We start from the raw sequence: 27899 nt of genomic DNA, 5'->3' as shown, positions 1-27899 counted from the left end.
AGTGGCCCTTTGGTGATATGCTTGCTCTGCCAGTCATGGCATTCAACACCCACAACCTTCTAGATACAGGCACTGACTTTAAACTCACCGACCTACCCACCTTGAAGAAACTGAAATAAATTAAGAGACCAAGTTCACAATTTGGCGATTTTATTTTATTCACTTAAATTGTCTCCAAGTCAGTGAAAGATATTTGTCAGGTTAGTACAGACATTGAGCAATCAGGAATAGCAGTCAGTTGATAAAGTGCAAAGTTCACACATTACCCACCCCTTTTGATAGAAAGCTGCTGAATTTAAGCTTCAGAAGGCCGCTGTTTAACTCAGGTCGTTGCTGCTAAGATGGTTCTTAGGGTGAGGGGTAAAACGGTTCGGAGACTCGAGCACCCTTTTTCTGCGGAAGGCAGGGTCTGGTGGCAGCAGAACAGGCTCTACGTACACAGCATTAAGGCAGATGTTGAGCTGTCTCAACCTCACTTCCCATATTTGTTTACTGCTCCTGATTATTGCTGTGGAAATGAACTGACTGGGTGACCAGCAAAGAGCATGCATCACAGACAAATGTGAATGGATGGCAGTGAAAGGAACTGGAAGGGATGACTTTTTTGTTTACCAACTCTGAGTGAAATGTGAAAAAACACGGCACTGCTTCCATACGCTCAACTACTAAAGGCATGCACAAACTTCAAGTTCAAGTTAAAATTCCTTTTCTACTCACTCACAGACACACTATCCCTCCCTGGCAACCGTTTCCCAGCATGGAACGTTCAGCACAAGCAATATCTCACACTGACACAGCGCTCTGGCCCACTTCTTTGGTATCAGTGTTTAGCTACATCCAGCACTGCATCCAGTAAGGTAATTAACAGCTAGTAATGCAGAAATAGACAAAAACAGTCACATGTCATTTGGGGGATGGGGTACAGGAGATAACAAAAGTGGTCAAATCTAGCTGTATACCCTTACACAAGCTGCAGCCGCGCTATCGTAATCAGTGAACAGAACAGGAGACTAAACAACCACGTCCATCAGTAGAAAGAAGTTTCACCTTACCTACATTCCCACATAGAAGTAATCATCTCAAACAACTAAACTAACAACTGGTTCACTTAATTTTTTTGTAGGCTAAATACCTAATACTGTATCAATGAAAGCTAAACAATTACACATGACACTCAGTAAAGAATAATGATATCACTTCAACTTTGTCTCATTGCAAAGTAAAAAAAGTAATTGTCTAACAGTTACCACGACTGATTACGGTTTACTACCCCACCTTCATATTTAATATGCAAAACAACAAATGATCAGTCAACAAACATCACGGTGTATATCTCTACATGAGCAGTGACACATACTTGCAAGTCTAATATGGAATAAAAAACAATAACATACTGTGAAATAAAGAAGTAACAATAAATAAGTCACAGTGAAGAGTACCAAAACTACCACTCACATTTTCAAACATTTTTGTTACTTTGTACTTTGAAACCGTGAGGAAGTGACTGTTGGGTCCTCCCAAATCCCTAAGCAATGAACAGCTCACACAAATCTGCAAGCTTGCCCCAGACTGAATCGGAGATGAAGATGAGAGCATTAATGACGTGCGACAAAATGATGGGGAGTTTATCTGCAAGCCCACTGTAACAAATACGAAACAGTCGCATGGCTTGGTTGTACCACCATTATGACTCCTGCAAAGGCGATTATAAGTCTTGCGATTGTCTAATTGGACAGACTCTTTACAGTGCGAAACAGAAGCGTCTTAAAAAAGCAGGAGCACTTCAAGCAAAGCATCAGTTGTCAAACAAAATGTGCAGTATTCTCTTTATAAATGTATAAACAGGTGTACTGTGGTTATTAAACAAAGACATAGAGGATTATGTACAGTCTGGTTTGTGCAGGCAGATGGAAGGATCTGTACAGTATTGGGTGAGGGTGGAGGGGATGTGTATGTCGCTTAATTTAGATGTAAAATGAGGGCGCTGGACTGGGTACAATCTTTTTTAATCCTGTGGAGTCTCTGCATTCGGGTGTTGCAGTAACGTCGCCTGGACTGAAAGGGAAAAGAGTAACCATTACCATCAGTGCAAGCGTTTCGATCAGCATAGAATATTTTAATAGTCAGTAAGTAAAAAAAAAATTATGAAGTGGTCGCGAAGCGCTGTACAGCACTAAAACACTGAAAAGTGCGATCAAAATAAAACACAAGGAAAAAAATAAATAACAAGAACACTACTACTAATAGTAATAATAAAGCAGAATACTACTCAGCTCTATTTAAACACCTGCCTAAACAAAAAAAGTCTTTAGTTGCTTTTTAAATGAGTCACCCAACTGAGTTGAGTGCAATGCTATCGGAAGCTTTGATAGATGTGCAATCATAAAGACAGGGCTGTATAAGAATAGAAAAGGGGGTCCTTTAAGGGGGTGGGGAGAGAATTGAAGGAAAACTAATATTAATATTAATATTACTGTAACAATAAAATTGTTACCTTGGGGCTCCTGGGACACTACGGCTTCAGGGTTCTCTTCTTTCATCATTTCTGCATTCAGGCTCTCTGTGTTGGACAGGAGTTAAACACCGCTGAAACATCTCCATGGTAACCGCCATCAGCTATTTTTTTGTAATCCTGATTTAGTATTCGATCGTCTTGTAACGTCTTAAGATATTAATCAAAATGTGATGGCTCGGGTCTTACGTTGTATACCGAAACAGAGTTTCTTCTTCTGATAGCTGATGTAGCTGGTCACCGCGCCGATCAACGCCATACCGACTGCGCTGGCAATGCCTGCAATGGTGCCGGTCTCTGCCAGAGTATCTGACGAAAATTACATGGAGGGGACTTCAAAGGTTATAACCATCTGGCATTGATGTAATGGCACGATTATCTTACGGTCACTTTATGCTGCTATCCAAGCTCGATAAGAGTCAAATAGTCTCTGCTGAATGATCTACAGACCATCTGTTTATGCATTAAATGCATTAATAATAAATATTCAGAGCATCAGTGCTACTTTAAGCCTGTGAAATACAGCCATCCATTCTCACAGCACACAGAATATTTAGATGTTTTTTGTTTTTTTTTATGGCTTACCATAGTTGTTATCTGAGTCTCCTCTTCCTCCTTAAACACAATAAATGTCTTACTGAATTTGTTCGAATGACTGAACTCTGCTAAACTGCATAAGCTATAATAATAATGGTCATAATTCACATACACAATAATCCAATATTTTCAACTGAGATCCTTACCTTTGCCCTTGTCAGGAGTATAGTCAGAAAGGTCTTCAAGGTCCCTGTCTGATAACTGACCATCTACTGGAGGAAGAGGCAGGAGGGTCATTAAGGATGTCACACAACATATGCTTAGTCTTGAAAGCCCCTCCATCACAGCTGAGACCCCAAAGGGAATGAAGAGGAGACAGATATGAAGGACGGCAACTCAGCCAAGCTGGTCACAGAACTCTGAAGGGGTGCAGCCACAGACTCCGACATCACTTTACAGCTGAGAATGCAGGGCATGGGCAGGGAAGGATTATGGGTTGTGTGGGCCCCTGGGCAAAACGTTCGCGAGGCCCCCCCCCCCCTCAAAAAAAAAAAAAAAAATCCATGTTCAAACTAGTGCGGCGTACCGTGTTGTAAAAGCAGAATGATGTTGACAAAACTATCTTTTGCCGCTTTTTACCTCGGAAAAAGTGAAAAGAAGGTGGCTTAAGTTGATACAGTAAGTTGGATCTCAAATTATAATCAGTACAGCCTAATGCCATTACCTCACGTTAATGTTAGCACCAGGTTACCCACCTCTGTTTATAGAGACAGGTAGCAACGTAGCACAACCAGATCGTACCACAACAAACATTACTTGTTTGAATAATCCAGAATGTGCTAGTTCGAAATAGAAATGGAAATGTCTATAAAAGTGAGAAACATGTTGGGGCACGGTTAGTGATCACACTACATGTGTACCGTGTCCAGCTGAACCATGCCAGAATCCACCTGTGTACCATATCCCCTTACAGAACGGAGTGATCAGGGGTGTAGTGGTAAAATAAGAGGTGGGTGAACTACGAATTCTGTGATCACATTTTGTGCATAAACTATACTATGATGTGCATTTAGATCAATTGAGAAGTGGGTAAACTCTAATTCTGAAATTTCAGAGGTGGGTAAACCGTGTTTACTTGCGTTTAGCCTCCACTACAGCCCTGGGAGTGATTACACTGGTCAAACTCTTACACTGCTACACTGGTCTGGGGGCCACTCAGCGGGCAGGTTAACCGCCTCCATCCCACCATACTACCGCTCCCTAGTCAGAGGGCCTTCTGTAAGGCTGTTAACACGCCCCCCTCCCCTCCCCCCAGAAGCCAGGGGCCCCATGGTAGGGGCCCTTGTAACCAGATGGCCCTCTAAAGGTACACTACACCCTCCTCCCTAGGGCCTCCTAGTAGGGCCCTCATAATCAGAGGGCCCTCTAAAAGCCCCCAAAGCCCCCATCCTCCCTAGGACCCCCTGGTAGCCAGAAGCCAGGACCATAATAGGAGGTCCTAAGAGGGCCTTCTAAAAGTAGGCTCCCATGCACCCATTTCCCTTTGAAGGTCCTATAGCAGGGCCGGGGGCCCCCTGAAAGCACCGACCCCCCCCCCCCCCCACCACCACCACCACCACCACCACCACAATTCAAGGGCCCTTGGCAGCCAAACGCCCTCCCTCCATGTTTCCATCAGAGGCCCTATAGGGTCAGGGGCCCTTGTAGGCAGAGGATCAAATGTAGGCCCTCTAAAATAGACAAACGAAAATACATTGTTGATAAGCGTTGCAAATTGTTTTGGGCTAGGGGCCCCATGGGCCCCCTGCACCCCAAGGGCCCCTGGGCAGCGGCCCCGCTGGCCTGGTGCGTAATCCGTCCCTGGGCATGGGCTGAATGTTTTATATTAGCGTGATCACATGGCAGCTGCTGGTATCATGTCCTCATATACAGACTCCCTGCTAAGTCTATGGTGGGTACGATGGGAGCGGAAACAGAACCAGACAAGCTGCAAAATCTGGTCTGCTTTCCAGTTACCGGACCAGCACTGTCAGACAGCTTCCTTACTGCTATAGCCTCAAAAGTTGTTGGGTTTTCCATTACCCCAGACCCACCATGGAAACTGATAAACACATAGCACACCCTCCGAAGGCTCCTCAGTCATGTGACCGACCATCAGGACCAGCAAATCACACTGTGCATCGACACAGCCCATCAAACTAAAGACCTAACACACCCTAAAGGCACTCTGAAAATATATAGTTCGGGATTAGTATAAGTATTATTAGAGTAAATCACCAAAATTCATAGTGGAAGAATTTCTATATTAAAATAAGCAGAAAAAATAATGGTATGATATTATTACTGAAAATCATTAATACAAAATATACAATTTCTGCATTTTCAATAGCATTGCAGTAAATGTCCATATAGTCCATATCTCATGCCATGCTATTCCCAGCAGCCCCCAGCAGGGAGGACCCACCTGTTACTCAGCTGTGATTCAAGCATGTACCAGTGTTTTGGTTAGGGGCACTGATTCTATGGCCCAGTGTGTGGCAGCATCATCCGACACTAAGTCATGTGCTCTAAAGCTATGTTCAAGCTGCCTGCACGGACTCACCTCCCTTCTTTTTTTTGCCGTCCACCTTGATGTCGTTACTGGGATCCATAGCATCTTCCAGGTTCAGATCACCTGAGGCAAGGGGAAACATGGAGTTATACAAGACCACTGGAGGTAGATAAAGTGACGAGATCTTCCCTAGAGGCCGTTCAAGGTAATAGTGATCTCCTTTTTAACAATAAGTATAATTTCCATATTTGGTTTATCTTAAATGATAAAAAGTGTTGGGGGGGGGGGGGGTGAACTGGGCTATAGCTCACGCTAAGCTTTTAAGGCTACAAGAATGATTCCTGGTCTTAGAGGAATGTCTTATGAGGAGAGGTTAGCTGAGCTGAATCTGTTCAGCCTCGAGCAAAGGAGACTAAGGGGGGACATGATCCAGGTCTATAAGATTCTAACATGTCTGGATGCTGTTCAGCCAAATGGCTATTTCAATATTAGTTTAAATACTAGAACTCGTGGCCATTAGTGGAAATTAGAGGGAGAACATTTTAAAATTGAATTTTAGAAAGCACTTCTTTACACAGCGTGTAGTTAGAGTATGGAATAGTCTTCCTGTTAGTGTAGCACAAGCTAAAACCCTGGGTTCCTTTAATCAGAGCTAGATAAGATTTTAACAACTCTGAGCTATTAGTTAAGTTCTCCCCAGACGAGCTTGATGGGCCGAATGGCCTCCTCTCGTTTGTAAATTTCTTATGTTCTTATGTTCTTTGTCTTAATTGAAGCATTTAGGTGATATTCATAGGTAACATTCAAAATATTGCAATCTATACAGACCATTGTTTGTCAGGAATTAACAGAAGCAAATTTCAGCATGTTAAACACAAGAAATCATGGTTTCGGCACTAATTTCATTGTTCTGATAGGAATTAAAAGTAACTCCTCTGAATAATTTTGTTGACTGCCGACTAGTGGTCTCTATCTGTAGGAACTAGTTAGCTAATGGAGGGTATATAGTAAGAGCACTAGACAAATAGTGCAACTTAATTGAGGTGTCATTGCTTCAACATGAGGCTTTTCTGGATTACACTGAACTATTCCAACTGAATGTAGGAATGTTAGCTTGGTACGAGTACAGGAGTACCTTCAAAACACGTGTTCACCTAAATACATTCTTGTGAGATGCTTCTGGCAAGTAATACTATTATCCCCGTGTCCATATATTAAAGTATATTCCTGTTAGTAATATTAGTGTCTGAAGTCTGTTCATTAAAAAAAAATATATTACATACTAACATCTCTCCCAACATATCTCTTCCTGGGAGGAGTTTCTACTGCCTAGTGATTTCCACCTCACAGTGAAATCTTCCTCCGCATCCAATACAGTGAGTTGCTGAGGTTGCAGTTTCTTCAGAATACAGCTAAAGGTGTGGGAGACTGAATTCAAAAGCTGACTGGCCATGTTAGAGTCACCTGACTGACTTGGGAATGGCAAAAAAAAGCAAAACAGAAAGCACTACAGAATTAGATCCACCAGGTTTTGTTTGGTATTGACTGAAAATCCTTGATTGAAGGTAATCTATTTCTTGGAAAGGAATTCACAGTCTAATTTTTGGTAGTGATAAAAAATGCCCTTAAACCCATAGTGATGGAAAATATCACATAATGTCAGGTACTTGTTTGTTTGACTTTTTCCCATTGGGGAAAAAAATCATTGAACATGGATTTCAAAGCCTTGATTCTCACTATACTAGTCTATTGTTTTGATGGCCTTCTGGATCAAAAATCAGTCAAATTTTAGCCAATTTAGAGATTAAATTGAAATGGTCTGGATAATACCTGCATCTACACTGCTGTTACAGTGCAATTCACATTTATGGCACTTTTCTACTGCCACCAAGAACCAAGCTGTAGTCAAGCCATACCTCAAAGAGACAATTTTCCATTGTAAATTATGCAAGCCGTACCCGAGCTTTACCCTTCCTAACATGGTGCTGCTTACTAGCAGGGCCGAAAGCGTAACTAAACCAAGTTGATTGCGTCACCATCATCTAATTGGTGCATATGATCTGCATCAATATGCATGCATTATCTGAAGGAAGAAAGGGTCTATTTTATATATTATACATTATTAGTAGTATTGTACATCGCAATATATTGATGCATTCCCAATAACTAAATTAATATTTCCAACCTCTTACTTAAAAAAAGTACTACAGAACAAATGAATGGAATGGATTTGTAATGCAAATTCACGCATGCTAGTGCTAATTTTGCTAGTATTTTATGCTAACATGAGACAGAGATTCCGACAGATGTGCTAGCAGAAATTAGCACATAATAAATTATGATGTATGTGAACATGTGAACAGTAAATAAGTGTGTATTTGGTTGTACATCATTGTCGTTCTCCAAACCCGGCAACGCCTTTATTGAGCCGACCCTTCTGCAGTGGAAAACAGAAGCAAACGGGAACTACATTGTAAATAGTGTCTCTTCACGGTACGGTATGGTATCTATATGCCAGTGGGAAAGTGCCATTAGACAGATCAGTTGATTTCAATCATGGTTTGGAGAACAGTTTAATCATGATGAACGGTGTACAATGAGACAGGACACACAGTTCCTGTAGCCACACCAGTCACTTTTAAGAGATGGGGAGCAGCCCAGTGTCTGGAGAATGGACCAATAGCTGTCTTTGTGTAAAAACATTGTTGACCATGGGAATAAGGAATGATGTCATGTACTGTAGGTTCTGTCTTCCAAATGAATTTAAAGAGGCTTCAAGGCCTTTTTAAAAATGCCCAATGTTGAACAGTCAAGCATGCACAGAAAAGCATGATAACCATATTAATCTAGATACTGGATACTGGAAATGAGCTAGAAAGCATATTGGTGCTCCTTTGGCTTTAGTGACAGAGCATCATGTATGATATTCCGCCATTTTATGCAGAAAAGCAGGTGATGTCACCCTTCACTCCTTCTAAGCTATCAGTGTATTGGGGATGCATCCCTGCTGATGCATAATTAATTCATCGATGTGGGTCTTACTGGCAATAATACATTAAACAATCCTATGAAAATTAATATTGCCTTAAAATCATACAATACACAGGTCCAGAAAATGAGCTGGTGGGACTGACAGCAGAACTGCTGATGTAGTCTCAACACAAGAGGAGCAGAAGTGGGTTGGTGATACTAACACTGCACACCAGCAGACACATGGATGACAGGTGATCCACACAGGAAGGGAACTGAAGCATTACCGACCCGATTGGTGCTTCGGAGGAGGGGGTGTGGATCTGGGAGCCTTGGTGGTTGTACGGGGCAGCAGGCCTGGCCGGATTGTAGGTGCAAAGTAGTCGCTCTGGCTGAGATCTGTTAGTGACTGCTGATTAGTTAGTGACATTGGTTGGTTTGTACATTTTGCTTAGGTAACTTGGCTGTAGGGCGTTTCAGTGCGGATGGGAGAGGATTATTGTGTGCGTGGACTTGCCGAAAATCCATCTTATGGCTAGACCCTAGAGCTTCATATGTATGTTTGGTCAGCAAGTGGCGCAGTCAAATTGCAATTGCCTCGATCTCAAAGGCAACACCTTGTGCAATATTATGCGGAGGAACTGTAGGGAAATTCAGAGCTGCAAACAGCTGATCAGAGCATGACCTGCGGAACGTGGTGGGCCACCGGAACCTCTGTCCAGGTAACCTCTGGAGAATCGATAAGAATGCAGTGACAAACAAGTTATCTCCCCTCCCACTCAGATATGTTCTGCGGTGTGGTCCAAGGATCAAGGCTATGGAGTTAGTTGGGGTCTGATGTTGTACCTGAATGACCATCCAGAATAAGCATAGCAAATGGGCCTTCTCAAAGGCAGTCTTGAAACATATGCAGATTAGCTTGCTCTCTCTAAAAGCAAGGTTATCCTTGGGCATTCTTTCCATCTGGCCATCTGGGGACCTTGTTAATTGTTCTTACCTGGGTTCTGTTTTGGTTTGGCTGGGGCTTTAGTTGTTGTGGTGAGCTTTTCTGGCGGTTTAACTGTTAATAAATCCAAATCTATAAAGAAATAGCATGGCATCACTGAGTTTTTGCAATCATACATAAACAAGGGTAACTGAATCTCTTTAATTAATGTAATTTACCTTTTCCACCTCCTGCTGGTGGCTTGGGTTTGGGAGCTGCTAAAACAAAAGAAAAATGATAATTTGGTTTAAGTGCAAAAACCTGCATTGTTTAGTTTCTTAGGGGAAACTGCGCAGGGTGCATTAGTCAGTGTCTCACATACGTGCTTTCGTGGTAACGTCAAGGGCATCCTCCAGACTCAGGTCCTGGCTCAAGGCTGCAGTGAGAGAACAAGGACAGTTGATTAGATTGTCACCCAGTAAGGGAAAGAAGTAGGGATTTTAGGACTATGCTTTCATTCATATCTTGCCTCATCACTCTTTCTCTTCTCCATTTCCTGTCTGCCCCAGAGAGTGTTTCTGGGGCAGGGACCAATTCACAGAGCCAGTATGTCTATGTTACCGTAAAACCCCCAGATATAATCACCGTAGTTAGGATTCTCACTTAATCCCCTTGGCTCTACTATATGTAGGCTATCTCCAGCATTAATAATGCTGCTAGGAAACATGAGGTGCTCCACTAGAGACACAGCAGCCTCAAAACATCTTGTCATGTGACTTTCTTTCTTTCATCATCGTGCTCTGTTCAACTGGACCATTAGGAGTTAAATGACAGACAGCCATTTCTTGAATCAGGTGATATCTTCGCTTTGTGAAGCAAATCAGCATCCCATTGTGTTATAATCATGTTGCAAAACCAGATCATGCATTATATGCATGAGTATATTATTATATGTCAACTCAGTATTGAAGCAGTTTATGTTGACAGGCATTTTTATTTTTGCTGTAGGACTCTAAATATTTACAATCCATTTGATTCTCAGCAACATGACAGGATATGCAATTGGATAATACATAGATGGATTCTCAGCATAATTTTCATGCAGATTTACTAAATAAAATGTAAAAAAATCTGTATATTTTACTATATCTCGTTATATATCACTGCATAACTAAATAAAATGTGCCTTATTAAATCACAAGTGATGTCACCGCAGTTACTGCAAAAAAGGCATATATATTGTGATCTGTCTTCTGCAGCTCTAGGTGGGTGTGTCTTGTAGACATGTGGGTGTGTCATGTGGACCTAGTTACTGGTTCTCCTTTGAAGAATATTTCATTGCTACTGAAACATTAATGTTGCTCATATCTGAGCTTTGTGTTCAGAGACACCCACTGCCTGACATAGCCATTTGGTACATTTTTTGTCTTTTGGAAAATTTACCTACAACCAGTATGCTTTCGGTCAGGTCATTATGACTGTAACACACAACAAATCCATAGCTATTACGGCCCACAGCTGTACTGATCAGCAAAAGGTCTGATGAACTGTAGCAGTCTGCTTTAACTTTGTTACATATGATTTCCACGTTGTGTTTGGGAGTGACTGGAATTCCCATAATTATAACTGATATTACTGCGATTAGAAATATTTTAGACAAAATGAAATCCCTCTGTAGCGTTGTAACTCGAATAATGCTGTGTCAGAGTTCAGAAGAGGTAAATGGCCATTTTTAAAAATTAATGTCGAAAACTATGTATTGAAAACCAATGAACGCACGGGGCGAGTACCCAAGTAATCTGCACCTTGCGTCTACCACTATAAAGTGGATGAACTAATTACAATGCACATATCCTTTTTTAAACGTACCACCCTTTGTCAGACCAAATATAATACTGCTATCCATGTTTTCAATCAGCTGATATTGGCCGTTGGAAGACGTCCATTGAACTAACCTGAGATATCTTAGAATATATTTTTCATCGTATGTATAGGCTACACTACCGGCATCACTGTCAATACCGCATTATGCCAAACCGACTGAGCTTGCAGGTTTCCAAAACAAAAAAAAAGAAGATTTATGTTAATACGTTGTCATTTCAGTTTGCTAAAGCGAATTCCTATTTTTTTCCATAACGAAAATTCCTACCTCTCAAAGCCAGAAGAGAAAACAGCCCAAGGAGAGGCCACGCTGAAAATTTGCCCATTGTTGACAGTCTGAACCCGACATAAACCTCCGATTTAACGGAAAAAAACAACACAGTCTGTCTGTGTTATTATGCTAATACTCTTTCCTGTAAACAGCTAAATCTGTACTAAATCAAGAAGGCGGTGCGTATGTACACCCAATAACTACGGGGAACAGTGCGAAGAAATCGACCCGCAACGCAAGACAGACACCGCTACAACGGTTTCCCTTCAGAGCGACTTGGGCGTGTCCGTCTCGGCGAGCATTTACTCAGTCCTGCGACTGCGGAGTCTTTGTGTTCGCGTCTATGCAGGACGAAACGTGACATAATTATAAATAAGTAATCTACAGAAAATTAATTAATTAATTTTTTCATTCCAGATATTTATAGAAAATAAATGTATTTAATTTTCTATTGCAAATATTTATAGAAATATATATTTAATTTCTGATTCCAAAGATTTATTTTTACTTGTTGTTTATTCCAAATATATATATTTAATTTATTCCAATGATTTTTTTATTGCTTTTTTATTCCAAAGATTTTTTGTGCATCTGTATGTAAATGAGTTGGGCAACGCTAACTCTTCTTGTAAAGCACTATATATATTGGCCAGGGAGACTGTGCTGATCTGCGCTCCATTACCTTGGCCTTGCTTGGTTGAGAAGAAATGCTAGCTGGCGTTCATGTTGGTAATTCTAAGTTCATACTACACGACTTTCCAAGTCGTCAGACCGCTATACCGTTCATATGTATGGGGTTCCATTTGTGCCAAAAATATATGAGTAGCTCACTGTCCGTGGCAGCTGAACATGCAACACAACATTTGTCTGTATCTATTCAACTTTGAGCTGTACTTCAGCTGTGACAAATCTGTTTTGACAATGAGATTGTATGTGTTGATTGCGCACCTGACAAAACAGTTAAACTTTAAAGTGTACTTCTGTCATCTTAATAATCATTATCATTTGACTTGTATTGCATGTCGACCAAATTTCTCAACACGTCGTCATGAAGAGTCGTTATCCTCGTCGTTTGACTGCATCATTATGCATGTCGTTCGGATGTGATGCTTGTCTGTGTTGCTCCTGCTTTATTATTCTCCTTGTCCCTAACATCCAAAGTAGGCTGATTCAAGTTTATTTGTATAGCACGTTTTCATACACAACATGTGTAGGCAGTGCAGGTAAATTACGTGACTATCTAGGACTAGCAAAAGGAATCCTAACTTGATTTTGACAGAAGTAGCCTTTGCGAGTTGTTGAATAGGCCTACCTATGAAAAAACAAAAGCGTATTGGAGAAAGATTGGTGTATTTGAGAATCTTATAAGAAGACGATATGCAGATCAACACAAACAACAAGGACAATGATACAGCAGGACTAGAAGCAAAGCAACACAGACAAATGACACATCAAGACAACATTCATAACAACACAGTCAGATGACACATTAAGACAATATATATAATCACGCAGTCAAATGACGCGGAGGAGGACACATGCTCCAAGACTAAAAAGTACAGTTTAAGGTTGAACTGACAGACAATGGTACATGTTCAGTCGAAATATAAAGTGCACATATAGACATATTTCTGGCACAAATTGAACCCCATACCCAATACATATGGAGCACAATGGTATCACCATCTGACAACTTCGGGAGTTGTGTAATGTGAACTTAACAATAGCCAGCTAACACCTCATTTACATACAAATTAATTTTAAAAAAAATAGTTGGAATGAACAATTAAATTAATTATTTTTTCTATAAATTTCATCACCATCCAAACCAGACTGCTTTATTAAAGGTTCCAGGGAATATATGTCCAAATTATGTCCAAGTCATAAACTCGCCTTAAACCTTACAACTGTAACTTTTTTTATGAATAGTGGTTGTATACACACTGTGTTTTATTATAAGAGTGCATGTCGCTGTCCTTGGTACCAAGATCAAACTGCATATGAGTCGGCCTGACAGTGATGAAACAATCAGACACATTTCATTATAATACTGCTCGCAGAGACTTGGGCAATTTTTTTAGTGAGGGACAGTCGCTTCCGTTCTACCATAAATACACAAACGTCTCTTGCCACATTTTGACAAAGGAAGCAATAGGAGGAATTGAAAAATATTGTGTTCGTTTATTAAAAAATGAAAAACATTGTTTTTTCAGCATTTAATGTATTTACACTGTAATCTCATTTATTGAAAATAGTATACAAATGAAAGAGTTTGGAAAAAAGTGAAGACTGAATTGTAATTAGGCTGCTACTAATGAAGACTAGAAAATAAGCAAATAAGGATACAGAATGGATGTTTGCGTTCAAAATGCATTTTATTTCATTGGCATCTGTTTAATACAGAAGCATAGGCCTATATCTTACTGATATTTGTGGATGGCGTTACGTCATGTGCTTAAAAAAGATCACTTTTAGGCCTCATCAAAGGTTACGGGTTTGATGGTTCAGTTTTTCTGAACTGAGAAGAGATCAGTTGGAGACCTGGCTAAGGACATTATACTATACAGGAATAGGACAATTATAATAATCAAAAATTCAATTTAAACAAAATTTCTAAAGCCATTAAGTCTATACATAATTCTAAAATAGAGTTGTTATGTGCATTGCTGGTGTGGCTCCCCGGGCGAGCATCAACGACGGTGCCCCCAGTCCAAGGCAACGTGAAATTGGCTGGCAAGTTGGTGTCCCCCTCAGAAGTTTTGTGCCCTAGGTGGTCACCTGTGCCGCCCATAGGATTGACTGGCCCTGTGTCTGTGTGAATTTCACGTAGAGGTAGAGTTCTGTCATAAAGCAAAGAAACCTTCATTTTTATGTGATTTATGTGATTTTTATGTCAGTAACATTTTGCATTCCAGAATTTGAAACTGGGATCTTGTTTTAGCATGGGCATAACTTTGGTTTGAACACTGTAGGGGTTCAGGTCTCCATCCATTTTGGGGGGGGGGGACATGATTACAACCCCCCCCCACCCCCACCCCCATCCATGTGTTGTAGGATTCTGGTATGGATATAAGATAAACATTAATTGGCATTAGTCTTGAGGTGGGTATAGACCTTCCCTCATGATTTAGATATATTTACTGTAGGCCTATAGGGTGACAACATATTTTATAACATAATCTTTATATTTAGTACAGTGTTACCGTGAGCTTAGAGAATCAAGTTTTGATATGAGGTATACAATCATTTGTCAAATAAAGCATCTGGATCAGTCAGATTGGTCAAGTTTAAGTTCTTGATTTCATATCTGAGAATATGGCTTTATGGTTTGTATTTTTTTATTTAGGTTTCAGTTGGATGCATCTAATGCAAAAATCCATCAGCGTGCCGTATGCCAGTGGCATGTTTTTATATTTTTCCTAAATTAAACTGATGAAATTACAGAACGTATTTTACACACATGCCCTATAGTTAGTCAGAAATTGTAAAAGTTGGTCTTTTTCTTTTTGACTAAAGGAATGTTTACATATTCTTACATACAGGGACACCTAGGGTTATCTTGCTGAAATGCAGTCTGTGTGATTATATAGGACAGAATTGGTGCCCATTTTGATAGATACAAACATGTACAGCTTTCAAAGATTCTCTGTTCTCCTCAGTATACACACAGTATACACACATTCACCTTTTTTGACTTATTCAAATATTTTTTAAATCTATCATACCAGAGTCAGCGATGGGATGACACTGCATCCTGGGTTGTTCCCTACCTTGTGCCCGTGGTCTCTGGGATTGGTTCCAGACCCCCATGGCCCTGAACAATATAAGTGGTTACAGATAATGGATGGATGGATGTACCAGGCAATGTCTTTCAGCTCATGTTGTTGTGTCACTCATCCTTGTATGGTGTAACTATCATAATCTTGCTAAGAGCTATTTCTGAAAAGGATCTTGCAATATAATAATTTTCTGAACTGTACTTTTCGTTTTAAACTTTACAATAACAGGGGACTTGTATAGGGTGTGGCACCATAATTTGTATTGAACAAAAAACTAGAAAAACCCACACATTATCTCATACCCATGTGGCGCCCAAGGTTAGCTCACCTGCCGGCGCCCCCAGTCCGAGACAAAATGAAATTGACTGGCTAAGTAGGCGCCCCCACAGAAGATGGCGCCCTAGGTGGCCATCGGTGTTGCCTAATTGGTTTTTTTTTTGGCTCTGCAGTCATTCATAATGCATTATTCTAAGCACACATATGTCTGATCGTCGACTTGTCCATACTCGGACAAACGAAATGTGTCCATGGTGAGACTATTACGTGTCTGTGGTGAAGAAAAACTATATGTAGGCTACGTTTTTAATACCGTGGCTGTAGTGGAATAGCACATTTTGATCACAATGCCCGTCAAAATTTGCCATGATGTTGACCCTTGTCTGCCGATTAATTTTATTTAGCAGACGACTTGTCGTCTGAGTGGGATCCGGGCTGAGTGACAGCGGCAGTGAAGTGTTTTATTAATGCCTTCCCTCCTATATGATGTATAACTGTCAACACGCCAGAACTCTACACGTGAGTGCTCGTGGGTCTTTAAACTTTTGTTTATATCGTAGCAAGAAGAACTTAGACGATTCTTTTGAAACGGGAGGGGGGGAGACACTGCCCACGCCCTTGACCAATTGTTACTGAGATCTTATGAATATGTAAGTTTAAAAGGCCAATCGCAACTTGTGGAGGTTGTTTCAAACCAGTGAGGCCGCTAGCCAATCAGGCCGTTCTCGCATTGAGCTAGCGCGAGGCTGAGTACGCGGCTTTTAAAGAGGAGAGAAACCAGATCGAGGGACTGCATATTGGCATCAGTACAGGTAGGCGCTACGGTACTGGTATTTGATTTTAATTATTGTCTGAGGGGAAAATGTATGCCCTAAGAATGTTACATGCGTAACTGTGCGTTATGATATTTTATGTTTTTATGTGGAATCAATGAAATTTATTTTAATTTCAAAAGACTTAAATATGTGGAAAAATATTGTGCCCCTATATGCTTATTTTTTTTCTTTAGTATTGTGGAATAAATTTAAATACCTTAATAGTCAATTTAATATGGCTAAAATGTATACAAATTATTTTTTGTTGGTGCCGATGTATGACATTAATTTTTAAATTCTCATTATTTCCTCTGTACAATATTATTCAGTGTACAGGGAAAAAGTTATTAAACTGTAATTTGGGGCTTGTATTTCTTACACGCATCGCTGCTGTGTGTAACAGAATATGGCTGGCTATGGTCACGGTATGAGCACGATAGTCATTTAATAGTTACTGTTATCGGTGACATCTTCAGTACTTATATGTTCTGGGAATTCATTCTCTTTACGTGAAAAATTTCCGTCTGAGGAAGATATCTTTAATTGTCATTGAAGACTGAAATCTTTCTTCATTATAGTCAAATGGTTGCTAGCACTATATTAAAATGGCTGGTGATTTAAACCATTGACAAGGAGCTGTTCAAACGCGCATTCCGGGTCTTCTTTAAAGAAAAAAACAAGTTTTTTCTAATTTGACTAAAGATGTAATTTTATGAGAGAGGATTTTTTCACATTTATATACGACAGATGGTGAATTCCTGCGTTTTCTCTTTACTTGCAACTTATTCATTTTATCGGAAATGATTTTGTATTAGAAATGGCTGGCGCGTTGCCTTTGTTACAGACGGCAATGCACCAAGCGACAGTCCGAGGTATAACTTTGAAAAAACAGTTAAATAGTCTTAGTGTTTTTTGACATCGAGATAAATATTTTCTTAATTTAAAGGACTCTTTCCATTTTAACTTACCGTCGTTTTTTATGTCAGTGTGTGGAAAATATTTGCTTAAACAGTCTTTGTAATCCGAAGGGGGTGTGTATCGCTTTGTTACTTAGCTAGCTAAGCCTTCCCCTCGCAGGCTTTACAGAAGCCATTTTAATGAATGGGAGCCGCTGCAGACAGCCACCCTTCCTCGCGCTGCACACTATGTACCGTTACTATAGTCATACGGGGAAGCAAAGCTAACTTGGCGGAGTGGATATTTTAGACCAAAAACTTTTTGTTTTGAAAAAATAAGGATAAGGTGTGAAAAAATGTTAAAAATAACGGTATGTTTCTTTCATGAGAAGGCATTTCACAAAATGGAAGATGAATGATTCGTGTTGATGACCTTTCAATTTTTTTATTGGGAGGATACGACTACCGTGCGATCTCTCTGTTCCAGCCGACTAGTACCGTATTAGCGGAGCTGCGCTGTGAAAATAGCCCGGCAAGCGGTTTGTAATAAAGAATAAATAAAAAGCTAATAAATCTTGGGCGGGGGCGATAAGGAAATATGGCGGGGGTACCTAATAAATTAACCTCTTAATGTGCTTTTATGTGAGGAAACGTGTTAAAATTTGATCGAATTTTTTTTTGAAAACGTATCTCAAGTTAGGCCTATAATTTTTGTTATGTACCGATTGTACAAGTGTTCCTTACCAATTTTTTAAATTTAACATATATTTATTTTTTGCAAGCAGTCAATCTATTTAAAACCTTCTTGATGCACGAATTATTAGTAACTCATTTCCCAGCATAAACTGATAAGAGAAAATAAACGCAAAGCAACTAAATATGAAAAAGTAGTGCTTGTGCAAAATTTGCATAATTCATTTGAAGCAATGATTCCAGGGCTTATTTCCTATTTTCAGACTGGAATGAAAGCTGAATTTACAAATGAGAATAGATACTTCTTTTAATTACATTGACAAGAAATCTTTGCTTACATTTTTGCTATAATGAAACATTCCTATTCAAGGACTGCCCCGTTCTTGTACAGGGTTGTTGCAGATAGAATTTTACCATTTATTATTTGTTTTGTCTGTGTGGTTTGTTTTTATAGAGCTGCAGTGAATACAAAAGGAACAAGGTCCCAAAGCATCGAAAATGGCCAAAGGTGACCCAAAGAAGCCCAAGGGCAAGATGTCTGCTTATGCCTACTTTGTCCAGACCTGCCGCGAAGAGCACAAGAAGAAAAGCCCGGAAATCCCGGTCAACTTTGCAGAGTTCTCCAAGAAGTGCTCTGGCAGGTGGAAGGTGAGAGTTGGCTCGTTGTTCATCTTGAATTTTCCTCATTTGGGTATCTAGCCGGCTTGTTTATCCAGACTGGCATTACTATTATTCATTAAATTGGTTGCCTGAATGTTTAGCTTACCTGTATAAATACCTACATAATCACTGATATGATTTAGGTTAAGTACCTTACAGAAATGTACACCTGCAGGATTCTTCTGTTTATGAACTGGTGGCAATTTGTCCACTAAATAGATGTACCTTCTAATTGTAATTTGTATGTATTTTCAATAAAAATGTACATTCACCCCGATGTTATATACTCCAGACCATGTCTGAGAAAGAGAAGTCCAAATTTGAGGATATGGCCAAGCAAGACAAGATACGTTATGACCAAGAGATGATGACCTACATGCCTGGAAAGAAGGGCAAGAAGAAAGACCCCAATGCCCCAAAAAGACCACCGTACGTCGTGCACATCTAGAATCTATGACTGTCAAATGGCAACACATGAGCTTCCTGAAATAGTATCGAAAATGAAAGTGTTGGGCAGGGAAATACAATTAACTTGCTTTTGTGTTTTGCATAGATCCGGCTTCTTCCTGTTCTGCTCTGAGCACCGGCCCAAAATCAAGGCCCAGAACCCCAGTTTGGGCATAGGGGATGTGGCCAAGCGGCTGGGGGAGATGTGGAACAATCTGACCGATGCCACTAAGCAGCCATATCTCATAAAGGCCAACAAGCTTAAAGACAAATACAAACAGGTGCATTCCACTGCCACTGGTCTTGTACTTACTGTAAAAATAATTTCCCCGCAAAGGGATGTCCTGGTATGGTAGTCTTAATGCTCTTTCACTTAGGTTATATAATCAATGCACGTAATCATTTAAATCTGTCACCCTGACCAGGATAAGCCCTAGAACACTTTCTAATCACCTATCTTGATCAGAGTCATAGAGCAGTGTGGAGTCTATTCTTGGCAGAATAGGGAACAAGACAGGGATACATCCTGGATGGGATACCAGTCCATCATCACACATGCACAGTCATACACTATGGGCAATTTAGAAACGTTCATTAGGCTACCTGCATATCTTTGGACTGTAGGAGGAAATCAGGGGCATGGAGGGAACACGCAAACTTCACACATATGCACAGGGGCACTGATCCTTCGACATAAAATCAATATTCTTGTTCTCATAAGTTTGTCAATAGTTTCACATTTCGGCTTGTCCTTGATATCGTCTGTGTCTGTATGAAGCTCCACAAGTTTACTGGTTGCATTTTAGAGTTGTCTAAAGAATTGGATTTAGTCCCCAGAGAGCCACTGAAGTGACTGAGAGGTATTTACATTCTTCCTTCCATTCATCTTTTCCCTCAGGAGATTTGTTCTTCAATATTTTTATCAAAACAGGGCCATTGCGTAACCACCTCTACCAACTGCTTTTCAGAATGCACAGAAATGCACAGAAAGCTATTTCATGCTTAACATTATTCTTGTAGTTTATCTAGAATACATCTACAGTAAACCCATCATTCATCCAGGTGGGGAGTCTCAGTCAGGGGTATCTTTGGCCAGCAGGGGGCATGACTCTGGTGTTGAGTGTTACCTGTTTAGGAGTTGGCTGTCTTTGGTACAGGATCACAATGCAGCTGCAGAGTCTTAGTGCTACTCTTCATTTTCTCCGACAGGATGTGGCTGATTATAAATCTAAGGGCAAAGTGGTCGGTATGGGAGGACTCCCTAAGCCAGTGATGAAGAAGTCTATGGAGGATGAGGAAGACGAGGAGGATGAGGAAGACGAGGAGGAGGAGGAAGAAGAGGAGGAAGAGGAGGACGATGATGAATAAGCTTGTTTATAAACATCGCTGTTGTTTTTGGTTAAATTGTAGTAGGGTGAGGAAAACTCCAGCAGTGCAGATGTATATCCCTGTTCTTCCTCTTCCTGTCAATTCCACATGGTCCCTGTGTGCTGTGGTCTAAGGATGAAACAGTGACACCACAGCGTGGGATGATCCTCTTCATCTCCCCACCCTCCTCTTTGTGTATGTACGTTTGTGTGCATGGGCGTGTGTGAGATAGCGGTTCTGTGTCCATTTTCCCATCACTGTGCGGTCTTCCCGAATGCCGCGGCTCTATGACAGGAAGCATTTAAGCAAGTGGTAGCATTGTGGTATTAATATTTTTTATTTCTAAAAGGAAAAAAACAAGTGTAAGCTGGTGTGTAACTGTATATGATTAACTTAGACTTATTTTATATTCTTACAGATGTAAAATTGCACAATGTTGTTAGGTAGGTATGTGTGTGCAGTGCTGCAGTATTTCAGTCTTATTCAGCTTGGCTTTTGACCTGTCCTGGGGCTGAAGCCATACCAGTATCAACTATAATAGCAGAGCTTTGGCGAATCCGTGTTTGGTAATATTTGTTTGTGTCCCTGGCTCTCTCGACATAATGCACTGCTCATATGGCGAGAACTTGTGTGTGTGATCGTATGCGGGAATGTGTGTGATTGTATGTGGGAATGTGAGTGTGTGATTGTATGTGGGAGTGTGTGTGTGTGTGATTGTATGTGTGAGTGTGTGTGTGTGTGATTGTATGTGGGAATGTGTGTGTGTGTGATTGTATGTGGGAATGTGTGTGTGTGTGATTGTATGTGGGAATGTGTGTGTGTGTGATTGTATGTGGGAATGTGAGTGTGTGTGTGTGATTGTATGTGGGAATGTGAGTGTGTGTGTGTGATTGTATGTGGGAATGTGAGTGTGTGTGTGTGATTGTATGTGGGAATGTGAGTGTGTGGTTTTTTTTTTTTTTTTTTTTTTTTTTTGACTAAGTGCATTTTTTAATTTTACCTGATGCTTAATGCCAAACGGCAAGAATGCAGCTGGTGATAAATTTGTATTTGTTGTACTTGTCTTTGCACCTAAGATTTTTTTTTTGTGTGTTTTAGTATGCTGTAGCGTTTAAAGGTACATTTTTACCCCCTTTTTTAACATAAGGCCATTCCGTTCAGTTGTTTTGGGTTCATGTTACGGATTTGTCGGCCTGTTAAGAAATTTAGTGTGATGGAACCCCTGAGGTGCTGTTTCAGATCTTTTTGTTGAGAAATAATCTCTTCCACAGCCCATGGGTATTAATTCTAGGGAATCCATAATGCCTATTAATATTCTTCATATCCCTATGCACACACTATGAATTGATGCACAGTTGTCTGGGACACGGTCCGTAATGGTTATAGTTAAGTATACGTAACGTACAGTTCATGTTAAGCTGATCTTAAGAACAACAAAATTAACTTTTGTGGACCCCATTGTATTTTGGCTGGTTAAAAGCCAGATTTAAACTGCCATGTGGATCCCAGTTTATCTTGCATTTAAAATACAACCAGGTGTCCTGTTGACACGGAATGCATCCAGCGTGTGCTTTGTATTTGAATGTTGTGTATGAGGCAATATTTTTCATTGACGAGTTTTTCAACCACTACTACACAGACATGCCTTAAAGTTCTGTGCTTACTGTACACATTCAAATAATTATCAGTTAATGTATTACACAATATTTATAGACTTTTGATTACTTTTTGGGATCTGTTGTAATAGACCTAATTGTGTACCTAATAGTAACGTTCATATTAATTCTTGAGAAATTAAATGCCAGTTCAAATCAGTTTTTTGAGGTTGTTGATTCTCCTCAATTGCACCACCTACTGATCAGTTTGGGTTTTGCTGTGAGCATTCTAATGTTAGTGGATGGAAATATCGAGGCCCAAATTTGACTAATGAGATTCTTATAATAAATCGACAAGTGTTCTGTGACTCTTACATAGAACATGAATCCTATGCAGCATGGGAAATTGTGGAAATAGATTTTTTTTTTGTTTCTCAAGTTCTAAGTAAGTATGGAAAGAGAAAATAAAGTAGGCTATGGTAATATTTCAGTGTTTCCAGACTATTGCAACTAATTGCCCTACTATGTATTTAAAAAAAACAAATCAGAATTTACTTATTAACGTTTCTGATTAAATCAACAATATGACCTGGTTGGCAGTGCCAGCATGTGCACATAGTGAACACTGGAGCACAACGTCCCAAACCATCGGGTGGTAACTGGTTTGCTAAAGATCCAAAATGTGAACGAACAGCAAAATGCAAAATATGCATGAAGTTGTTTGACATTTCGAACATGGGCGAATTGTTAGCCACATGGCAGGCAGAAGAATTGCCAACTAGTCACGGCAAGTGGCACATGCTGGCAAGAGCAATTTGTGTATTTAGGGAAGGATATATTAAATGGATCTGAAGCAGATCTTAGAATAAAATACAGTATAATCTCCATTATTGTTTTAATATGTTACATATAAGACCAGTACTAATTTAATCTCACAGCCTGTGCTCTGCTCCTGCCTCTGTTTGTGCTAATGCATCTCTTCCTTTGTGTTTCCCGGTGTCTCTGTGTGCGTCATTGACATGCACGATGCAGGACACATTGTCTGGGACCCTGTCTACTAAATATCTATTTCCCAGACTCCTCCCCCAGACTTTGTCTCATTTTGCTTAGGTCCTCCCCTTTCTTCTCTGTTTTGTGATATCTATCTCACACACACACACATACTCTCTCTCTCTCACTTAATCTTTTGCTAACGTATCCAGCAAAAACAAATATCCCCAACACCAATGAATAATTTAACATAACTTCACTAACATTTCTGTAAACTAGCTTTTTCTCTATATTGGTATAACTAATACTAGATACCCGTGGTGACTCATTGGATAGCACTGTACCCTTATACACTGTACCCTGTACCCTTATACACTTATATGTTTGGGGTTCAGATCCAGTCTCTGCTCTATATGTGTGCAGTTTGCATGTTCTCTCTGTTACTTGTGTTTCTTCTGCCTTCATCTGGCACTCTGGTTTTTTCTCACACTTTGAAAAAATGCACTTTGGTGACTTGGTGGCTTTTAATTGCCCATAGTGTATTCTCTGTGCTTCCTAGGGGTTGCCTCCGGGCCCTGTACTGGATCAGTGGTTGCAGAAGACAGATAAAGGAACTAGTGACATCCTTTAAATAGTAAGGCTCTGTATGTTCTACCTCTTCAATGCGCATCACTGAGTTTCACCTACAAGTAGGTGATTTGACAGACTGCCACTCTGTGGTCTTTCTCTTCAGTAACGAAGACGTTTCAATTTCAGTTGGAGTTCTATGGATTATAATAGTGAATCAGTGTGCAAATGAAGTCATTGACAGACAATATTATGGTATTATATTAAGTTTTATTGTCATATGTACAAAGTACAATATTCTTACTTGAATGCCTTCTTCAAAGACCAAACAATTAACGAAGCAGTGCAACATTACAAGAACTAGCATTAAATAAACAAACAACTAACAATAATGTGTACTATTGACAGTGACCACAAGTGACCATAACAGTACAAGTGTGAAGGGTTTTTAGTCTTTTGCATGTGTATCGTTCATCACCAATATTGCACATAAGTTTGTTAAACACACTACTATCATATATTGCACATTATATTGCATATTCTGAACATTGTTATTATTGCACATGAAAACAACCCCTATATGTCACAGCAGTGTATGTTGAACAGTCTGAAAGCTGTCCCTGAATCTTGTAGTGTGCCTGCATATTGCCCTGAGTCTCTTTTCAGAGGGCTGGATGAGTATTGTGTGTTTGGTTTGATTATCTGTAGTTAAATGTCTTATCTTTGGTTAAACAAAAAGAAGAAAAAAAAAGTAAAGTCATACTGATTTCAGCTTTTTTTTTTGGGAGTGCCATATAGTTAGGGATCTGTCTAAAAGATCAAGGATGTCACTTGTATGGCTGGCAGAGTACTCATATCCATGATAACAGAAAACTGAAGAATGAGGTGCGATTTGTGGATTAATTAAGAGATCGGGCAGGCAGATATCCAAGTCGACAGGGAAAGCTGGTCGTGGTCACTGAAGGAGGGAAGTCAAGAGCGGAGGAAGTCAGTCCTATGAGAAGACAAGAGACAAAGGGCAGGTCAGAAGACACTGAATAAAACACTCAGCACACAGCATGGACACTAACAATACCTCCCACTGAGGAGTATAGGAAGCAGGCTGAAATAGGAAGACAACAGGTATAATCACTAATTAGATTAGCTTGCTATGTGTCATTTGCATGGGAGCTGTAACAGTATCATCGTTGGGCCCTTGAAAAGGGACCCTTAACCATAACTGCTCCAGGAGTGCTGGATGCTGACCGAGCCCTGCTCTGTGACCAACAAGCTTTCCTCACTTGTACGTGGCTTTGAACAAAATCACCTACGAAATAAATGCATATTAATGTTCATTTAGCATTTTTTTAGGTAAGGCAGCTTTTATTAGGCTACCTATTTTATTATTATTTTTTATTTGCCAATCAGCTCTGGCGGCTGCAGGGAGATTTTGTCAATACTAACAGACAGTGTAAAACACGTTGCAATACATCAACTCTGCCTCTAGAGGATACGAAAACATTAAAAATGTATTTTATCGCCATTCTCATGATTTATTTAGCCTAATTATTATAGCTATTTAATTATTCTGGTAAGTCTCTCTGAATATCCAAACTGTGTAGTAACATTGACTGAATTATGGCATTAATTTAAACATTACAAAAGAGCCGACACCTTATCGTGGTGGAGGGGTTTGCGTGTTCCAGTGATCCCAGGAGCTAAGTTGCCCGGGGCTTTATGCCCCTGGTAGGGTCACCCAAGGCAAACAGGTCCGGGGTGAGGAACCAGACGAAGTTCGGCTCAAAAGACCCCATATGATGAAGAAAATATAGGAAACACGTTTTCCCTTGCCCGGACGCGGGTCACCGGGGCCCCCCCCTGGAGCCAGGCCTGGGGGTGGGGCTCGATGGCGAGCGCCTGGTGGCCAGGCCTATACCCATGGGGCCTGGTCGGGCACAGCCCGAACAAGGCACGTGGGTCCCCCTTCCAATGGGCTCACCACCCGTAGGAGGGGCCATAGGGGTCGGGTGCATTGTGAGCTGGGCAGTGGTCGAAGGCAGGGACCTTGGCGGTCCGATCCTCGGCTACAGAAGCTAGCTCTTGGGACATGGAATGTCACCTCTCTGATGGGGAAGGAGCCTGAGCTGGTGCGCGAGGTTGAGAAATTCCGGCTAGACATAGTTGGGCTCACCTCGACGCACGGCTTGGGCTCTGGAACCAGTCTCCTTGAAGGTGGTTGGACCCTATTCCACTCTGGAGTTGCCTGCGGGGAGAGGCGCCGAGCGGGGGTGGCCATACTTATTGCCCCCTGGCTGGGCGCCTGTGCATTGGGGTTTACCGCGGTGGACAAGAGGGTAGCCTCCCTTCGCCTTTAGGTGGGGGGACGGGTTCTGACTGTTGTTTGCGCATATACGCCGAGCGGCAGTTCAGAGTACCCACCCTTTTTAGAGTCTCTGGAAGGGGTGTTGGAGAGCATTCCTTCCGGGGACTCTCTTGTTCTACTGGGGGACTTCAATGCTCACGTGGGCAATGACAGTGAGACCTGGAGTGGCGTGATTGGGAGGAACGGCCCCCCCGATCTGAACCCGAGTGGTGTTCTGTTGTTGGACTTCTGTGCTCGCCACGGATTGTCTATAATGAACACCATGTTCAGGCATAAGGGTGTTCATATGTGCACTTGGCACCAGGACACCCTAGGTCGCAGTTCGATGATCGACTTTGTAGTCGTGTCGTCGGACTTGCGGCCGCATGTCTTGGACACTCGGGTGAAGAGAGGGGCGGAGCTGTCAACTGATCACTACCTGGTGGTGGGTTGGCTCCGCTGGTGGGGGAGGAAGCCGGCCAGGCCTGGCAGGCCCAAACGTATAGTGAGGGTCTGCTGGGAACGTCTGGCTGAATCCCCTGTCAGGAGGAGTTTCAACTCCTACCTCCGGCAGAACTTTTCCCATGTCCCGGGGGAGGCGGGGGACATTGAGCTGTGGCCGTAAGGTAGTCGGTGCCTGTCGTGGCGGCAATCCGCGAACCCGCTGGTGGACACCAGTGGTGAGGGATGCCGTCAAGCTGAAGAAGGAGTCCTATCTGGCCTATTTAGCCTGTGGGACTCCAGAGGCAGCTGACGGGTACCGGCAGGCCAAGCGGGGTGCGGCTTCGGCGGTCGCTGAGGCAAAAACTCGGGTTTGGGAGGAGTTTGGCGAGGCCATGGAAAACGACTTCCGGACGGCTTCGAGGCGTTTCTGGTCCACCATCCGGCGGCTCCGGGTGGGAAAGCGGTGCAACATCAACACTGTTTATGGTGGGGATGGGGTGCTGCTGACCTCAACCCGGGATGTTTTGGGTCGGTGGAGGGAGTACTTCGAAGACCTCCTCAATCCCACCAACACGCCTTCCGATGTGGAAGCAGAGTATGGGGACTTGGGTGTGGACTCCCCTATCTCGGGGGCGGAGGTCGCTGAGGTGGTTAAAAAGCTCCTCGGTGGTCGAGCCCAAGGGGTGGATGAGATCCGCCCAGAGTTCCTGAAGGCTCTGGATGCTGTGGGGCTGTCTTGGTTAACACGCATCTGCAGCATCGCGTGGACATCGGGGGCAGTGCCTCTGGACTGGCAGACCGGGGTGGTGGTCCCCCTCTTCAAGAAAGGGGACCAGAGGGTGTGCTCCAACTATAGGGGGATCACACTCCTCAGCCTCCCTGGTAAGGTCTATTCGGGGGTTCTGGAGAGGAGGGTCCGCCGGATTGTCGAACCGCGGATTCAGGAGGAGCAGTGTGGTTTCCGCCCCGGCCGTGGAACAGTGGACCAGCTCTATACTCTCCGCAGGGTTCTGGAGGGTTCATGGGAGTTTGCCCAACCAGTCTACATGTGTTTTGTGGACTTGGAAAAGGCATTCGACCGTGTCCCTCGGGGAGTCCTGTGGGGGGTGCTCCGGGAGTATGGGGTACCGGGCTTCCTTTTAAGGGCTGTTCGGTCCCTGTATGACCGGTGCCAGAGTCTGGTCCGCATGAGCAGCAATAAGTCGGACTTGTTTCCGGTGAGGGTTGGACTCCGTCAGGGCTGTCCTTTGTCACCGATTCTGTTCATAACTTTTATGGACAGAATTTCTAGGCGCAGCCAGGGCGTTGAGGGTGTCCAGTTTGGTGACCTCAGGATTAGGTCTCTGCTTTTTGCAGATGATGTGGTCCTGTTGGCTTCATC

At 41.8% G+C, this 27899-nt stretch overlaps 2 protein-coding genes across 3 annotated transcripts; one reads left to right on the top strand and one right to left on the bottom strand.

Annotated features, from left to right (window-relative positions):
- Positions 1-133: 133 nt before the first annotated feature.
- On the bottom strand, positions 134-15794 carry cd99l2 (CD99 molecule-like 2). Its single transcript, XM_023816363.2, has 12 exons — positions 15755-15794; positions 15418-15461; positions 9878-9931; positions 9735-9770; positions 9568-9648; positions 8862-8969; positions 5652-5723; positions 3256-3321; positions 3098-3127; positions 2702-2821; positions 2495-2560; positions 134-2055 (listed from the first exon to the last, which is right to left on the bottom strand). The coding sequence occupies exons 2-12, from the start codon at positions 15455-15457 to the stop codon at positions 2006-2008; spliced, it is 723 nt and encodes a 240-aa protein (XP_023672131.1). The 5' UTR covers positions 15458-15461; positions 15755-15794; the 3' UTR covers positions 134-2005.
- A 616-nt stretch (positions 15795-16410) lies between these two features.
- On the top strand, positions 16411-22395 carry hmgb3a (high mobility group box 3a). Of its 2 annotated transcripts, none has more exons than XM_023816457.2 (5): positions 16411-16514; positions 18561-18754; positions 19059-19195; positions 19320-19494; positions 20423-22395. In XM_023816457.2, exons 2-5 carry the CDS (start codon positions 18605-18607, stop codon positions 20579-20581), a joined length of 621 nt encoding a protein of 206 aa, XP_023672225.1. In that variant the 5' UTR covers positions 16411-16514; positions 18561-18604; the 3' UTR covers positions 20582-22395. The 2 variants fall into 2 exon arrangements, with proteins under 2 accessions (XP_023672225.1, XP_023672226.1); XM_023816458.2 differs by lacking the exon at positions 16411-16514 and adding an exon at positions 17630-17784.
- The last annotated feature ends 5504 nt before the right edge of the window (positions 22396-27899 follow it).

This window comes from Paramormyrops kingsleyae, chromosome 10, assembly GCF_048594095.1.
Source record: "Paramormyrops kingsleyae isolate MSU_618 chromosome 10, PKINGS_0.4, whole genome shotgun sequence".
NCBI classification, from domain to species: Eukaryota; Metazoa; Chordata; class Actinopteri; order Osteoglossiformes; family Mormyridae; genus Paramormyrops; species Paramormyrops kingsleyae.
The sequence above is the reverse complement of the archived record's forward strand: the minus strand, read 5'-3'. Positions and strand labels throughout refer to the sequence as shown.

Coding starts and splice junctions, on each gene's coding strand:
- hmgb3a (XM_023816457.2), top strand. CDS start 18,605: ATGGCCAAAGGTGACCCAAAGAAGCCCAAGGGCAAGATGTCTGCTTAT. Junction 18,755..19,058: donor AGTGCTCTGGCAGGTGGAAG/GTGAGAGTTGGC, acceptor TATATACTCCAG/ACCATGTCTGAGAAAGAGAA. Junction 19,196..19,319: donor AATGCCCCAAAAAGACCACC/GTACGTCGTGCA, acceptor TGTTTTGCATAG/ATCCGGCTTCTTCCTGTTCT.
- cd99l2 (XM_023816363.2), bottom strand. CDS start 15,457: ATGGGGGTCTGGAACCAATCCCAGAGACCACGGGCACAAG. Junction 5,724..8,861: donor TCCTCCGAAGCACCAATCGG/GTCGGTAATGCT, acceptor CCCTTGCCTCAG/GTGATCTGAACCTGGAAGAT. Junction 3,128..3,255: donor TACTCCTGACAAGGGCAAAG/GTAAGGATCTCA, acceptor ATTGTGTTTAAG/GAGGAAGAGGAGACTCAGAT.